This window comes from Asterias amurensis, chromosome 1 (assembly GCF_032118995.1).
Source record: "Asterias amurensis chromosome 1, ASM3211899v1".
NCBI classification, from domain to species: domain Eukaryota; kingdom Metazoa; phylum Echinodermata; class Asteroidea; order Forcipulatida; family Asteriidae; genus Asterias; species Asterias amurensis.
The window spans coordinates 29,764,212-29,781,780 of record NC_092648.1 but is presented as its reverse complement, the minus strand read 5'-3'; the positions used below and the strand labels follow the sequence as shown (position 1 = coordinate 29,781,780).

At 37.6% G+C, this 17,569-nt stretch overlaps 2 protein-coding genes across 3 annotated transcripts in view; one reads left to right on the top strand and one right to left on the bottom strand.

The window, feature by feature from the left end:
• Positions 1-4,056, top strand: part of LOC139936157 (uncharacterized) — a 24,519-nt gene extending 20,463 nt beyond the window's left edge. The window contains exons 16-19 of one of the 2 annotated variants that reach the window (XM_071930912.1): positions 181-252; positions 1,279-1,404; positions 2,458-2,598; positions 3,933-4,056. In XM_071930912.1, the coding sequence (XP_071787013.1) occupies positions 181-252; positions 1,279-1,404; positions 2,458-2,598; positions 3,933-3,980 (387 nt within the window). In that variant the 3' untranslated portion in view covers positions 3,981-4,056. The remainder of the gene's footprint in view (positions 1-180; positions 253-1,278; positions 1,405-2,457; positions 2,599-3,932) is intronic. The other variant, XM_071930920.1, reaches the window with a different exon arrangement.
• Positions 4,001-17,569, bottom strand: LOC139936170 (uncharacterized). Its single transcript, XM_071930934.1, has 3 exons — positions 17,245-17,569; positions 10,143-11,039; positions 4,001-9,601 (listed from the first exon to the last, which is right to left on the bottom strand). Exons 2-3 carry the CDS (start codon positions 11,010-11,012, stop codon positions 9,398-9,400), a joined length of 1,074 nt encoding a protein of 357 aa, XP_071787035.1. The 5' UTR covers positions 11,013-11,039; positions 17,245-17,569; the 3' UTR covers positions 4,001-9,397.

Genomic DNA, 17,569 nt, shown 5'->3' with positions numbered 1-17,569 from the left:
GACCATGCGAACACGGCTATAGAGAAATTAATGTCCCAGCAAACCTCACTGGATTGTATTCCCATCGTGCACAAGTTGTAAAACCTACACACTATGTATTTGGAATGTTTGCCTTAGGGAAAGCTAATTGAATCAAAGTGCTTGTGTTATTTTCAGGGACATAGTTTTTTTTTTTGACAGGATGGGAAGCTTGGAAGAGTAATTGCCGAGTGCCCTTACGCTATTTCCTGTATGATTCGCATCAAGAAAATGGTGGGTTAAAACTTTTTTTTCCCCTCATAAAAATGACCCATTGAATGTACTCGCAACATTGGAACCTGTTGTTTCTCAGGATTTTCCCGCTTTTTTAGGGGTTTTTTTAAAAAAAAAGAAATTCTTGAGCCTTCCAGATTTCTTGAAAAAAATCAATCACCAAATAGAGGAATAAATAGACAAAATAGTTTTGTATTTCTGATAATGCACAGAGTCTGTAAATCTCCTGAATTGTAACATCTGAGAGGGGCTTGGTCCAGAAGAAGGTTCAACCCAGACCCTCCGGCCTTTCTTAGGAATTGTCACATTCCTCAAATGTCATCTCTGAAGTGAGAAACTAAGGTCCTCAAAGTGGTTCAGATGCCCAAGAGACTTGCACTTTATAGTGTCCACCACATCTCAAAAAGGCTGATTGCCAGCACTATCCTGCTTTTTGTATTTTATGCATCATGGTTTAATTTCTTTATCCACTATAGTCGGAAATATACATTTCCCATTAACTGTGGGTAGAGTTGTTATAACAGCTCATTATGAGTTGTTTTGTTGTCCAGCTTGTGTATGGCAGCTAATGTACAACCTAGGAGATTCTTCAGGTTTATACAATGGCACATCTTTGGAACCCTGGTAAATACTTTTATGGGGAGGGGGGCTTTAGCCCACTGACTCAAGACCCTCCCTTTATAAACCTCTGTTTATTATACTTGTCTATTTTGGGGTATTTTATAAGCAGCTATTAGTTTTTACAGGTTACTTTTCACAATATGTTTCTTATATGGAAAGGTTTAAATTCATCGTTTCGATCAGTATGCTCTGATCGTCTTCTGGAGAAAGCTGTGAAACCAACAGTTCTTTCCAGAACAACCCCAACTCATTGAGATATAATCATTACATGGTGTTACCGCAAACCTTTCTATATCAAATTCCCACCTTGCAAAGTTTCAAATTTTACTTAAAATGAAAGTACTCGTCTTTAACATAACCAAATGCCTTAAAACTGAATGATCGTTTTGTTTTTGAATTCCACAGCTGTATGTCGGATGTACTAGTGGTCATGTGGAAGCCATAGATGTCAGGCCAAACAGTACCAGGGATGAGGATGAGAAGAAGAAGAAGAAGAAGACCAAGGCGAAAAAAGTCATGTTCAAGTGCGAGGTAAATTTAACAGTGGGAGGACATGGTCTTTACCCCTGCAAGGAGCAAGTTCGAGTGTGCACCCTGGTTAACTAAAGGTTGACTGTTTTGACTCAAACCCAGGCTGGTTGACCATTGGCTGACGACTGTGGTCCATGGACCATGGTTTCTTCACTGGTCCCAATAGCCTGTTCCATGCTAACACGTGTAAAGCACAGAGGGGAACCAGTGTAGCGAAAACGCAGAATGCAATGGAGTGTTGAATACCGTGGCATGGATGGTTGACTAGGCTTCCAAACGAGACCTCCAAGTGAGTGCGTCACTGCGTATGTACGTTGCTGGGCAGTAGTCAACTAAATACGCATGCTCGAACTTGCTCATGGTTATGACCGTGTTGGTGGCTGGCCGCTGTTACTGTACCAAACCAAAGATGTGGTCCAATAACAATGGCCAGCCACCAAACATGAGATGACCGATTGAGCTTAAAGGGTCCTTATACTTTTTGGGGGACAAAACACACAGTGTCCACAGATTTACATTAAACTTGCACAGTTTGAAGATAATGGTAGTAGAAAGCTTCCCTGAAAATCTCACTTGCTGAGGTGCTGTAGTTTTTGAGAAATGAGTAAAACAATGTCATGAAAATAATTTTCATCTCACTGATCATTAGACCATAATTATTTTAGCATGTAAAAACGTATTTTCATGACATTGTTTTTACTCATTTCTCAAAAACTACAGCACCTCAGCATGTAATATTTTCAGGGAAGCTTTATACTATCATTTTCTTCAAACGGTGTATGTTTAATGTAAATCTGTGGATATTGTGTTTTGTGTTACAAAAAGTACCAAAAATCCTTTAAACTTTCACAGGGTTGCTCTTTTATGTGTATAGTGGGTCACATAAAAGATAGATACTGTCTTTTGACAGTTACAACTGTTTTACCATCGTAAAAATCAATTGAAAAATGAGTGGATCACCAAACTGAGTTTGAACTTTAAGCCCCGCTTTAATAATCTTTGACTATGTACACTTAAACCTTGGTTGAATTTTTCTTGTGTTTTTTTACTCAGTGGTTGGATTGTGGCAACCGAGTCAAGCTTTCTAAAGGTACTAAGCATCTGAATAATTACCATATCATCAGTAAGAAAGAGCATCAATGCAAGTGGGGTTACTGTGACGTGGTCATAAACAAGGCATTACCAAATTGTCAGGTAAGCGGAGTACATGTACATGTAGTTGGTCGTAAACTATCTGTATTTTACTGTGCAAGTCTCACGCGTAATCAAACCTTTTTGGACTGAACACGTTTGGTTATTGTCAAAGACCAGTATTCTCACTTGGTGTATCCCAACATATGCATAAAATGACAAATCTGTGAAATGTTGCAAGAGAGTAATGAAGGGGAAAAAACCCTTGTTGCACAACTTTGTGTGCTTTCAGATGCATAAAAGGCTTCAGCTGAAGTCTTTTATTATTTAAGTGAGAAACAATTATGTCTTTCTCAAAATCTATGTTACTTCAGAGGGACCTGTTTCTCACAATGTTTTATACTATCAACAGCTCTCCATTTAACATCTATTCTCCATTGCTCGTTACCAAGTAAGATTTTATGCCAACAATGATTTTGAGTAATTACCAATAGTGTCCAGTGCCGTTAAATCGTCTTTTTTATATCAGAACTATTGTAATTTTTATTGCTAGTTGAACCAGGTCTTCTTATCTTGTATGTATTTATCCAGCCTTGTGTTGACCTTTTGTCCTTTCACACAAAAGTGACAGTTTGTGTTTTCCTGTTTGTATTGTGTGCTATTGATTGAAGGATTAAAATCAATTCAAGTGTAGGTGATCATTTCCAAGTTTTAGACGCCACTGTCATCGTATGGATTTTGCTGTCGTGAATGTTCAACGTCCGTTTTAATTAGAAGGGCCAGCCTCCTCCTCGTGCCTATACATAATGCATTGGTATCGATTGCAACACACCTTAAAGGGTCTACTTTTGTTGGACAAAAAACACAATGTCCACAGATATACACTAAACTTACACAGTTTGAAGATAATGATAGTAGAAAGCTTCCGTGAAAATATTACGTGCTGAGGTGCTGTAGTTTTTGGAAATGAGTAAAACAATGTCATGAAAATAATTTTCGTCTCATGAGACGAAAATTATTTTAATCATTTACAAACGTATTTTTTTCATGACATTGTTTTACTCATTTCTCAAAAACTTAAGCACCTCAGTAAGTAATATTTGAAGGGAAGCTTTCCACTGTCATTATCTTCAAACCCTGTAAGTTTAATGTAAATCTATGGACATTTTTAAAAAGTACCAAAATCCTTTAAAGTGACCTTTGTGAGAGAAGTTGTGACCCAAAAATTCCAATATTAAAAAAAGGTGATTGACGGCCTAAAATGCATAGCTATACACACATTCAACACATTGCACTACTAAGATTAAACATGGCAAGCTGATCAAAAATTGTCACGTTTATGGGTGATTTTTATTGAGGGAAAGTATTCAAAGTTTTTTCTTCTTGTCATTTTACAGAAGCTTTTGTGGAAACATGCCAAGGATCATATTCAGCCCCAAGAGTGAGCGATGAAAGAAACAGAAGATACACAAGAGAAAGTTTTAACACCTGGGAGGTTGTGGGGCTGGTGGTTAATGGAGCCGCTGCAAATCAGTTGAGCACAGCAGAGGTGTGATTAGCTGAAACAGGTTACCCACCAAAATGATATTTGATAAGTACATGTATTTCATTTCATTTATTTCATGTTTTTTTTTCATTTGTTTCATTTATTTCATTTACATGTATCTTGACAGGGTCTCTGCTAATGTTCACTAAGGAAATTCATTTTTTTTTTGCAAAAAGTTTGGCTTGGGAGATGTGTCCTCAGGGCTAGTCTAAACATCACTTGCATGTATTTTTTTTATACTTCCTGTACCAAAGCTGCCTTAGATTTGTTTATAATTTGAGCTATAGTTTCACTATTTGATATGCCATTTTCTCTGACTGCAATTAACATTTTAATGAGACTTTTGAATCTTTCACCCCCAAAAAGTTTAAAATGGGAAGTCTCAAACTCAACCATCTCCCAAGTTAATCAGTAATAAATATTTTGCTAAATGCAATTCCAATGGGCAACTACCCTCCTTAATTTGGACCAAATTAATGGGGAAAGTGTGGGCTCAGTAGGAAGAAAAGAAAATGTACAGAGAAAACAAACAAGTTAGTTTCCCCCATATTAGAAATAGGCTTTTTATCTGTGTGAAATGTCAGGCACATCAACTCCCCTTAACCTTAAAGTCCCCATTACGCCGATGTTGTCACGATCAGGTTGGCTCAGGTTGGAAATCATGTTGGCCTAGTGGCTTCTGTCCCCGTCTTTGACCTCTGTAGACCTCAGTTCGAATCCCACCTCAGAACAGAGCCTCGATTTCATGGTCCTCCATTGGGGTTTTCATCCCATATATCTAAAACTCAACAGTTCTTTTTGTTTCCTATTCATCCTGTTGTTGGCCCTAATATTGTGCTTACATGTAGATGTGTAATCAAATAAATAAATGGAGCCATTGGACTGGGTGTGGCTTTGATGGGAAATCGTCACACTTGACGGCATACTTAAATAACGAATAGATAGCAGCACAAAGGCAGAGAAACAAGAATTACACAAAGGTCAATTGGTGGGGTTAATTAACTATTAGTGCATTATTGATCAGCAGTGATCAATGTAAAGAATAAAGCAGAAGATCGTTAATTGTGGTTTTTTACGCTCATCTTGGATTTTTGTCCCTAGTGAGTTTGCTCATTAAATGTTTTTTTTATTGTTATAGTAAAAGCAAAAACCACTAATTGGTATTATTGGTTGTCCAAAAATCAATTGGCTATAATAAAAGCAAAATTGGTGCATTGCTACGAGGCAAAGCAATAAAATATGATTAATGACTTGCCCATGGATATTTGTAGCCAAAACAGACTACTGAAACTGGACTCTTGTATTAACTTAACTCCTTGGACTTTTCTTAAATGGTTAAGTGATTTCCATTTAACTCAACAAAACTGTTCAGCCTTCAGGTTGGGGCTAAAGAGTTTTTTGCTGGTATTTCTTTAATAATACTTTAAAAACAGGTTTTTGCATTGTTTTTCTTTTCTTTCTTTTTTGTTTATAATACAAAGTTAGAGCAAGTGTGAAGGTGCATAGTTATAGAATACAGCATTTCTTAAGATTAAAAAAAGACAGAGAAATGTAGAAGACATAACATTTTCCAGCTTTGGAGTAAATGTTTTGTTTTTGTCTTATTTTGGAACTTCAGTTCTTAAGAAGAAGAAGAAAAGTGAAGATTAAGACAAATTAATGAGGTATTAGGATCTGTACTCTTACTTGGGATGTTTCATTATTAAATCTTTTAGAGACCATAGCGGCCAGACACGGCTTGTACGAAATGCTCATGGCGGCCAAGGATCTGACCTACTTCCACTCAAAATAAAAGGTCAGAGCAAAGGTCATGTCATGTATTGACATTTTCCATTGTTTTCATGTTTCTGGGGAAAAAAAAAAAAAAAATTCATATTGTTTTTTCAGACACCTTTACGAGAAAAACACTGTGTCAAAAACTTAATAATATTAGCCGTGTCTTGTGGGTTACTGCACTTGACTTTCAGTTAAGAAGACTACGGTTCAAACCCTGTGTCATGAGGTTGATTGCAAGTACTTTTCAGGGTACATTGCTTCATTTTTTTTCTTCACATCCTCATCTCTGAAAAGTGTCCCCTCGTTTTTTTTAATTTTAATTTGTTCACTCTTAATTTGTTTACTTTTAATTTGTTCACTCCTAAACTCAGCAGTGCAAAGCTTACGTCAAAGCTTGAGATTTTCCGAGTCACTTAAATTTATTTGTATTGTGACATCAGATTTTGCTTTGTAATTAAAGTGCAATGAAGCCAATGTTAACTAAGATAATCGGAGGAGATTAAGTAAATTAACAGACATGTTGGTGTTTTGTCTACCATCTATCTCGTGAATCGTAGAAAATTGCTTATCAATTAGGTAAGAAATCCATTATGCAAAATAGTGCAAGTAGATTTGACGGTCTTAAAAATCAAAGCTTGACAAAATTGTAGTTCGGGAAGGCAAAGCAAGTATTTATTTCGAATAATATTTTTGCACATATTTTTATGATGGCTGCGCATCAAAGGTATAAATGTATTGTTTGTTACTTTCTATGTTAATTAATGATTATGATATATTGATATATTGATATTGTTGATAGGGGTTTCTCATACCAGCATTTAAGTTTAAGCACATCTCAAGAAAACAATACATTCAAATTTTAGCTTTCTTGGCCAAAGTTGGACACTGTTAGAAAAGTTGCTCATCTGCCACCAAAGAGTTGCCTTTGAGGCTGTGCAGTTAGTTTTGCCTTCAAGAATGGCCCGGGCCCAATTTCATGGCTCTGCTTACCGCCGAATTCTGCGCTTATGGTCACGATTCCCTGCTTACTTCGCAAGAGCCAAATTTCTGCGCTAGCCTTGTAAGGGTAGAGTGCCTACTTACGCGGAGTACACACGCGCAGAAGCAAAAATTTGCCGCTAACCTGTGAAATACGCTTGCCCTAAGCACAGAATTCCCTGCTTCCGTAAGTGCCGATTCTGTACTAACGGTAAGCAGAGCCATGAAATTGGGCCTCGGTTTTTGAACCTTGAACGTTGTGTTGTAAGGGCGCTATAGTCATACTGATGGTGTGGACATCAGCAACACAGCAAAACAACCATGAAATCATCATCCTAACCGTATTAGAAGTCAAATTACTTGATTCTAGCAACATTTTAGTCTAGACTTTGGCTTGATATAAGGTTTGGGTGTTGAGTTAGTTACCAAATGGTGTTGGATTACAATGTATTCACCCTAAGTAAGGGTTACCTTAATTTTTGAAACCAAATATATCAAATAGGAAATATAAGTGTTTACTTCCTATCTCATTCATATATATTTTTTTTTTGGATACTTTTGTATACTTTTGTTATGGATTATTTATCTGGCATTATGATCTGGAAATGATCTCTAGAGAAAATCAATAAATTGTTGTTATTGTTGATGTTGTTGGTGGTGGTGTTTTTTTTTGTTTTTTTTTCAGGGCAGACATAATGGAAAGTCCTGTATTGGATCAATGCTTACAATTTGATCAAACTGGAAACCATTCATGCTTACTGGGCCAAAGTTTTAAATATTTTGGTGCTAAGTTGTCGAATATTGTAGTAGTTAGACATAAACAAAACAAAAACAAGTTGGCAGTCAGAGGCTCACACTCAGTTTATACATGTACATTGTACTATGGTTAAGAAAAATTATTTTTGTATTTACAAAATAAATTAGGCAAGGAAAACTTGTTGATTATTTCACTTTATTTAATATAACAAATATCACATTTTCTTTTTGTTTATCTTGTGATTAACTTCACCATTACCCAAAGTTGTTTGACAAATAAAATGCCATATTTGCAAACATATTTCATTTGTCACTTGTTTTTATTTTGATATTTCGTCCTGTCTGTTTTTACCCAAAGTAAACCTGGAAATAAATCAAATTTAATTTTGTAAAGTTATAAGACCTGAATTTTTACATAGTGAAATTTGTTAGTTGGGGAACCACAAAGGTATTTATTGCTTTATAATTTATTTTAATATCGTTTATCCATTTATTTTCATGAAAAATGTTTACCTCAATAAGCCTTTAACTCTGTGTTCAGCCCTAGTTACAATTCAATACTATTTTGTTTGGTATTTGTTATCAATTGAGCCTTGTCAACGGCTTGAGCCTGCCTTCCAGCGGTTTTAAATCTGGCCAACGAAATTGCGTCTACCAAAATAAGGTTACCAGCATGTCTAGTGTACTATGTGTGACTGGTATCTTGCACATTTCTGCTTAATATTGAATTTTTAAAGCAAAAAGTTCTGCTTTAGCAGCTCTTTGAAATTTGGCCCTGAGCGAAGATAAATATTGGTGAGCAGGAACAGATTAACGGCCAACACACATGTATTGTGACTGGTCCCCTGCTAATGTTGGCTACAAATGAACGAACGAGATGGAAGGAAAGCACATCAATTGAAACGGCTCCCTTTCTTATATAAATCAATTTTGAAAATGCACCTAACTACTTAAAACAAGACAACAAGACTTTCAATTATTCGGTGGTTTTAAACTACAGCCGATTATGTCTTAAAAAAAACAAAGGATATTAGTAATTAAAGTGAAAAGTTAACAAAATTATTTTTATTTAAGTTTCATTCTCTTTCTCACCCATTTGGCTTTCATGCACCCAGCTCTCAATAATCTCCCTTTTAACACAAAGCCACAAACTTCCTTTAATTTTGCTTTATTTTGCTACTTTCTAATGTTAACTTTTATCAATTAAGAATCTATCAACAACAAACCTGAAAGGGAATTTTGAATAATTTTGAATAACTTGAGGTTAAACAGAGAAAAAGGTTAACCAACAACCTAGCATTATTAACCGATCATCCGTTTAAACAACAGGTGTTTTTTTTCCACTAGTGTAAACAATGGAATACAAAGTAGGTTGTAATCCACCAGTATTGAAGACCTCTGATACCGTTAACACAAAAGAAAAACAAACAATATTGGTGCAGTATGATGATTAAACAATGTGAAGAGTTAAAAATATAATTTTCCGTTTATTTTCTCTTTCGCATCAATATAGTGTACTTTTTCCTCTTCTCGTGAGAAACAGTTTGTTTTGTTGTTCTCGTAAGAGAAAGTAACTTTGTTTTTTTCTTTTCCCGTTTCCCTTTAGAGAAAGTTACTTTGGGTTTCTCTCTTTAGTTTTCGTTTGCTGTTTATCTCAAAATAATCCGGAGGCCTATACTCTTCATAGCTTATGCTTTTGTCTGAATGTTATCTTTTGAATATTTAGCCTATATTCTTTGGGGTTTTGAAATAAACTTTCATTGAAACAACTGATTATGCAATATGTACATCAAGTATTTCTCATCCTCAGCGGCCATCCTCCTCAGATGATGAGCTGTCTTCAAGAGCTCGAAGTCCCTCTCGGATTCGAGTCCTGAGCTTATCCATCACTCTCTTCATGAAGTCAGTCTCGTCGATCTCTCGCTCGTCCAGCTTCTTCACGACAACGAGATCGGTAAACATGACTCGGGCCATCATCAACATGGCGTGGGCACGATCGTAGAGGGCCGCCTGCCGGGAAAAGGGCAAACAAACACTTGTTCAGAATCGTAAGTCTGTTTCAAATTCTACCGCACCGTTTGTCCACATTTAAAAGGAAATGCCTTGTGAATGGATATATGCCCTGCGCGGTTTCATGTAGGGTCATAGATTTATTTTTTTTGTCTATCGTAACTGATGGTGGCATAATATCAAGGAGGATACAAGAAAAGTCACGTGTGAAAGTTTCAGCTGAATGAAGACTGTCTACTTGTTGAGAAAACAGACAAAACCGAGAAGACCGTCAAATCAATCCGCATTTAGAGAGGTGGCTATCTCTGGCCGCAGCATTCGCAAACGGACCAAAGGAATTCAAGTTATTTTTCAGTCAACCCTCAGAAATCTCAGAAAGAATTCATGCATTTAGTGAACCATTTATCAGGTTCGAATGTTTTGCAGGAAATCCTTTCTCAAAATAGTTACAGTGCTTCTGGCTGGATTTCTTACCAATCAAAGGGGTTAAACTATTTTCCCAACATAATATTGCAAAGACAATAAGTATGGTAAAACTCACATCAGTGTAATCTCTGACTTTGAAGAGTTGCCGTCTTACATTCAGCATCTGCTCCGACACTCCCCACATTCCGTAACTGGTGTGAAGCTGGTGCGATCCGGTGTAGAAGTCCTGTAATCGTTCCGCATCCTCCTCCTTATCCTCCCACATGGTCATCTCCGGCTCAATCCGATACAGTCGGAGGCAGAACTCGGGATCCACCCGGTTGACCAGTAGCGTCTTCCGGAACGACGAAGGCAATGGCTTACCGACTCGTGGAAGCAGGATCGCGTCCCTCTTGAGTACAATCTGGCTGCTCTTCGTTCCTTCAGCAGCTTCGGCAAGCTCCGAGAAGCTGTAAACCATTTCAAAGGCTCGAAGCTCTTTCAGAGTACCCACCCAGAGGTAGAACCCCCACCGGCAACATCGCTCCAGGAGCATGTACGCAAGACGAGCCATGTCTGATCGAGGCTCCCGTACATCAGGCTCGTAGCCCGCGCTTCCTTTACGTATCATCAAAGACGACACAAACACGAGCTCAGGACGTCTTTTGGCCAGCATGACATCGACTCGAGGTTGTACGACAGTTCTACTCCGGAGATACTTCAGCTTAGGGTGATCATGCTCGAGTATAATCTGCTCTAAATCTTTCTCGTGACGTGATAAGATGTAGGTGCAAGTATCGTACAGGCGACCTTGTAAGAACTTGGGATCTTTGAGGAGCTCCTTCTTGCCTAGATGGATGTCTTGTAAGATGATACCGTGGAGAGCAAGACAGGCGTCTTTGAAGAGTTGCTCGCTGTATTGGTAGCTGTCACTGACGTTGGGATATTTAGTCGGGTGATCTTTTATCTTTTGGAGTTGGTTGGATTGCCTGGCTGCGGCAGCCATCTTGCCGCAACTAGTTTTGAAAGACACCTTTAACAGAAATAAGAAACGTATCAGGAACAGGTAACTTGCGTTTACAAAAAGGGTGTGAGCTTGTACACTCCGGGTTCCTTATAGCAGGCGAGTAACTGAACTGGTCTAATAGAAAATTACACTTTGTGCCTTGTTTTCACATTTCAAGAGTTATTAATGCAACAGCTGGACAAGTTTTGAGATGCACCCCTTCTGTCACATGAAAATTGATAAAAATCTAACACTGCGATCTCTATTTTCCTTGCTTCCTTGCATATGGGGCTGTGTACAAATCGTGCTTGCATGACGTCCAAGTTCTGTGGGCGTGGGGAGTTCAATAAAAGCACATGGGCGAAATGTGATTGTCTACATGGGGGTGAGAGGGGGGGGGGTGCCTACGTCGAGAGAAAAAAACTCGGTTCAAACCACCCCTAATGACTGATGACTGGTTTGTGTCTTCATCCCTATAATAACCACTTTTAAGCACCGACATAAATAAAAAATGTTCTCTGCGCACTGAACCATGTATCTTTAGTGAATTAACTGTTAATGAATTTAAAGGTCAATCATTTCAGCCACTAATTGCTAAATTTTCTTGGAAAAGGGTTGGATTAGTGTGTTCACGTGTGTTTCCGTTTTCTTTGCGCATTGAGTGGGGCAGATATCTCTTTACTCCGGGCCCCTATAGAATAAATAATCAGAACAACCTGTTGATTTATTGTAACAAGTGAAGACTAGCTGGTCTGAGTCAAAATTAAGACGAAATGAAAGGAACACGTTGCCTTGGATCGGACGAGTTGGTCTATAAAAAAGCGTTTGAAACCGTTTGTTATGAAATGTATATGGTTGGAAAGATGTTTTAAAAGTAGAATATAATGATCCACACAAGAATCACTCAAAATTGCACGGTTTTCATTTTACGTCGCGAATTAACACGGTCGGCCATTTATGGGAGTCAACTTTTTGACTCCCATAAATGACCGACCGTGTAAGTCGACGAGGTAAAACGAAAACCACGCAATTTTGAGGCATATTGTGTAGATCATTGTATTCTACTTTTACAACATCTTTCTAACCATATCAATTTTATAACAAAAGTTTACAAACGCTTTTCAAAGACCAACTCAACCGAGCCAAGGCAACGTGTTCCTTTGAGAGAATACGAAGATGGCAATGCATGGTTAAATTAAAAAATAACATGGAAGATTATTGTTTCCAGCCTTTGAAATCCCTGCATGGGGGCCAAATTTAATTGAGCTGATTAAGCAGAAATGAGTAGGATACCAGTCAGAAGTTAGAAGTTCGGCTATTAGGGTAGGCCTAAGCTTCACTTTGTTGTGCTTTATAATAGCAACTCGAGAGAACTTTAACTGAAAAACCTAACAAAACAGGTCGCAGCGATTGATTTTAGTTGTTACAACCAACTTATAAAAAACCTCAATATGTTTACATGCTGAAATGTGCATGGTTTATCACTATTTTCTCCGGACTCACTATTACGGAATTATATAAGCCCATCACACTTTCACAGGTTTGATATTTGATGTATGGTAGATCACATAAAAGAAAACATGAACACTGTCTGCGACTATTTTGTCAGCTCCAGTCCCGAAATGGAAGCTAATTGATGTTCTACCAACACATGTGCAAAATACGAACTTTGTATCAACCTGTGCATTATGGGGGACTGATCAGCATATAGAGCCATCAAAAATGCATAGCGTGTATGCAAAAAGGCCTCGACAATCAACTTTACCAGAAAACCTTTGCGTTTTCTTCAGCAGTATGACAGTTATTATTTTACAATCATTTTTTAAAAAGCCTTCAAATTAGTTAATGGTCTGTACAACATCGTTTTACTCCATAAAACTCCAATCAACCATGGACATGGATAAGGCACATGCAATTGTCAAGTGCGTGTGTATACGAATCCTTAAATCTTTCGCCATGTTTTAGTTTTGTTTCAAACAAAATTTTGTGAAAATGAATGATATTAAAATGTCCAAGGCGATCCTTGTCATTTCGGTTTTAGAGGATTGTTTGTTTTGCGATATCAATCGAACCATATAAGGAATCATAAACCGTGTATTTAGCTTGAGTTATTCACCTGAAAAAGGTGGCGGAAAATAATGAGCAGAAAATCTGGGATTGTACAGAAATTATGTCTTGGTCCGTTCTAAAGGTTTTATTAATCAAAGGAAGACATCAATACCTTCTCCCACGTTTCCATCTCACCTCAGACACTTAATTGAGATTTAATTAGTTTTTAAATGGAACAATTGTATTAATTTAACATAGGCCTACAGGTATAGACACAAATGCAAAACAATGGCTCTTGAACGTCCATTAATTCTCTGGAGAACCCATGAACAAAAACTAAAATTCGTGCATTTTTCTTTAAAGACTATTTCCTTTCGAGACTATTTCGAAAATGTTCTCGAAGACCGTCTTTAATTTAATAAAAAAGTATTAGGTTTTGCAAATTGCTTACAAGCCAAAATTGCCAAAATGGCATAAATAACAACACAACGAAAAGAAACAGGATGTATTCAGGTGTAATAAAAGCATTCAAGTGGAAATAATTATATGATTGAGATGAAAGCACACTGAGAAGGCAGGGGATGACAAAAAAAGAGGTTCAGAAGATGCTAGTTTGACCACAAGGGATCAACGCACGATAAGATGGGCAAGGGAAAGAAAAGTGTAGTGAATGAGGCAGAAATAAACTGGGGATATCCGTGATAAAAAAGGATAAGGCAAGTTATTTTGTAATTTCCTTCTCGGGTTTTCATACTTCGGGCTGAATGGTATGACGGCGCCTTATCCACAGTTTTCCCCACTCATACGAGTGTCTCAATGTCTCTAATAATTATATGAAGTAGTCCTCCTCTCATCTAAAGGAACACGTTGCCTTGGATCGGACGAGTTGGTCTATGAAAAGCGTTTGAAACCGTTTGTTATGAAATGAATATGGTTGGAAAGCTGTTTTAAAAGTAGAATATAATGATCCACACAAGTATCACTCAAAATTGCACGGTTTGCATTTTACGTCGCGAACTAACACGGTCGGCCATTTATGGTTTGACTCCCATAAATGGCCGACCGTGTTTGTCGACGAGGTAAAACGAAAACCACGCAATTTCAAGGCATATTTGTGGATCATTGTATTCTACTTTTACAACATCTTTCTAACCATACCGATTTTATAAGAAACGGTTACAGAACGATTTTCAAAGACCAGCTCGACCGATCCAAGGCAACGTGTTCCTTTAAAAGTCACGATTGGTTAAACCGATTCATTCGGGCAACCGGTTTGACGGTAATGAGTTTTAACAATAAGTACCTTGTAACAATTACACAGGCAGTATAATGAACTGAGCTGTGACAGTATGACCCGAGAATCACCCATAACGGCGGGCGATTACGGAGCATCTCACAACTGTTGTCATGGCAGCCAGTTTTATGTTTACACTCGCCATTAACGTTGTCCAATGGCATAATGGGGGAAAACCCATTCTTATTATCAATTCTCATAGCAATCATATTAACTACCGGTTGTTAATACAATCATAATGGGTGGTTTATAATTACAAGAATATGATGAATAGTGGACGGGCATTTCTTTTTTATTGTATACATAAATTATGCAATGGACAAAAAAACAATTATAGGCTTTTTGTGCATGCGACGTGGGTGGTTTCTTACATGCACATAAGTCACGAGTCACAAGTCATAAAAACCATGGAGGAAGGAAATAAAATAGCCATGTTTCCGGACGGAACCAACAGTTTGATTCCTAATAAAGGACTTCGGCAAAAAGAAAAGGGATTCGGCTTTAAAACAAAAATATAAAAACAAATACGTGAATATCTTTTGGTTTGGGGCTATACAGTAGGCCTAACTTGTGACTTTTAAAATGAGCCATAGAGCCTGGACTTTCTGCAGACACAATTTTTTTTTGGTACACACTCAACAGAAGAAAACATAAAATCTTTAATATTATGGAGATTGCACTATGCGATTTGTATCACCATTAATCCAGTTTTACATTTTAATGAATGGTTTTTGTACCTTTTGTAAGCCAGTCAAGTTCTGGCAATGGTTAAGTTGTGTTTCTTTGTTTAACACCAAAATAAGTCCCAATTGTCCACTCTTGACGTGAACTAAAACGCATTCAACTTGTCACACATTGGTGGATTTGTGAAGAAGTTAATTTAGGACGTGGTGGTGGAGCAGCAGTTTTTAGGTTAGCACATGACTAGAAAAGATGATATTAGGCCTAAACACATGTTGGTAAATAATTGGGTGTTTATGAGTGCATTTTACGTCACTTCAGAGGGAGCCCTTTCTCACGATGTTTTATACTATCAACCTCTCCACATCACTCGTTACCAAGTAAGGTTTTGTGCTAATAATTATTTTGAGTAATTACCAATAGTGTCCACTGCCTTTAAAAAGATAATTGAGGCGAAAAGTGTGTGCATCGAAGTGAAAATCAAATCTAGAATTGAGTGCGTCTTGCAGTGAGTGATATTGATCACTATAGGTAGGCTAAGTATTCGATGTGTAAAAAGCATTTATAATTTGAAGTAGTTTGTGAACCTATAGATGTTTATTATTGGGACGCCATTTTGTGTCTAGTTGTAGCACAATCCAATCATGCGTTTGTTTGGACCGAAAAAGGCTTCTCTTCGCAAGTTGTTGCAATTCTTTCAATATACACACAGCACTGGGCAAACTCAAACTTTGTTATTAAAGACAACTATTTGTAACACAGTAAGCTCACACATAAATCAATGACCCCTATTTGTTTATTTCTTTAAAAAATAATAATAATAATGTTTTTCTTTAATTCGATTTTTTCGTTGAAGATAAAAAAGTGCCTTTGTGAAATATAAGTTTTCTGGCTTGATAAAACAAATTGTCCAACCCATTGTGTCGAACGAACCTTTAGTCCGCCTCCGTTATGTCCGAGGACCCAATCTAAAGTATTTGCATACTGCCTCGGAGCCCCTGAGGAGCCCCGGAGGGGAGTTCTAGTTTCCCTGAAATTCACCTTGGAAAAATCGGGAGTCATATATTTTTAACGAAGCTGTCAATATTTGTTCAATGTCCGACTCGCTGAACCTCTTCGAAGATGAAAGACATACGGACATAATATTATTGGGAAGGACGTACACTCTTAAAACTAAAGAGTTGAATCCAACACTTGCATGAGTTAGGTGAGTGACTACACTTTGAAAGTGTTGGATCCAGTGTTTTGTTTGTTAAATCTAGCATTTTAAATTTTTGATCCAACGCAAAAAGGGTTAATTCAACAATTCAGGTGTTATTTCAACATTTCTCAAAAATATTCTTTGGAACTGTTGGATCAGCTATTTAAACGTTAAACTGGCTTTTCAATTGTTGACTGAATACTTAAAAATGCTGGATTTAACATATACAATGCTGGATTCAACACTTTCAAAGTGTAGTCACTCACCGAACTCATGCAAGTGTTGGACTCAACTCTTTAGTTTTTAGAGTGTAATGGTTTATCAGTAAATAATGAAAGGGACATGGTTCATTGCGTTGTCGGACACATAAGGTCGGCAAGACATTACGGTTTGTATGACATGGTCGGATAGTAATAAATGCTGCGCAGCATACATTCCATTTGAAAATCATGCTTTAAAGAATTAAAAAATGCCCTCGGATGTACGACGAGTTTGCGTCAGTGGTGGTGTTCCGTCCTAACTTGACAATCGCCACAACTATAGTTGGGACTTGGGGACCAGTCCCATTGTATTGTTTTGTCTACACACGAGACGGAAATGCATGAGGCGATCGCGGACGCAAGTATACTGAATTGAAGAAGGCTACTCTCCAAAACTCAAAATAGGGTTTCCCGGTCATTTTTCGGCAAATAAATAAGCGGCCAATTCAAACGTCGCGTGGTTCCTCAAAACAGTCATCTAATAAGTATAAGCAAGATTTTGTGTCGTGCGATTTGTGCTCAATTCGATGCTGTTTGGTAAATCGATCAAGCATAATGTTGATGATGGTGTTGAACGTGCTTGCCGAAACTGCATTAGATGTTGGCTAGAAATAAATGTATTCATCTCGAGTGACATTTTCACCATCTGATGGCATGAGTCGGTGTTAATTGAGAACTGAGCATTTGAAGACAGTGTTCTTAAAACATGAGTTCAAGAATAGCAAAAAGAACGGAGGAAGAACTTACCTGCAGCAGTGATACCAAGCAGCAAACTCACTGAAGATCACACCAAGACAAGGTACAGATGTGGTATCTTCGAATTAAACTCAATGCAATGCGACTTGACAATCTGAATAATCTCAACCGCACATCATAAGCCTAAATTCTAATATCCTTGTGACCATGTCATTTTAGAATCAAGGAAGGATAGCAGTCCACTATAGCCTACTTGTTGTTTGGATTGTGTCGTCGAATCCAGGAAAAGGGTGGTGGAAGAAAAGACCACATCGATTTTAAAGAGGCTCGCCTGGCAGCTGAGAAATGTAGCAACACAGTACACCGTTGTGTGTAC

Coding starts and splice junctions, on each gene's coding strand:
- LOC139936170 (XM_071930934.1), bottom strand. CDS start 11,012: ATGGCTGCCGCAGCCAGGCAATCCAACCAACTCCAAAAGATAAAAGAT. Junction 9,602..10,142: donor AAGTCAGAGATTACACTGAT/GTGAGTTTTACC, acceptor TTTTCCCGGCAG/GCGGCCCTCTACGATCGTGC.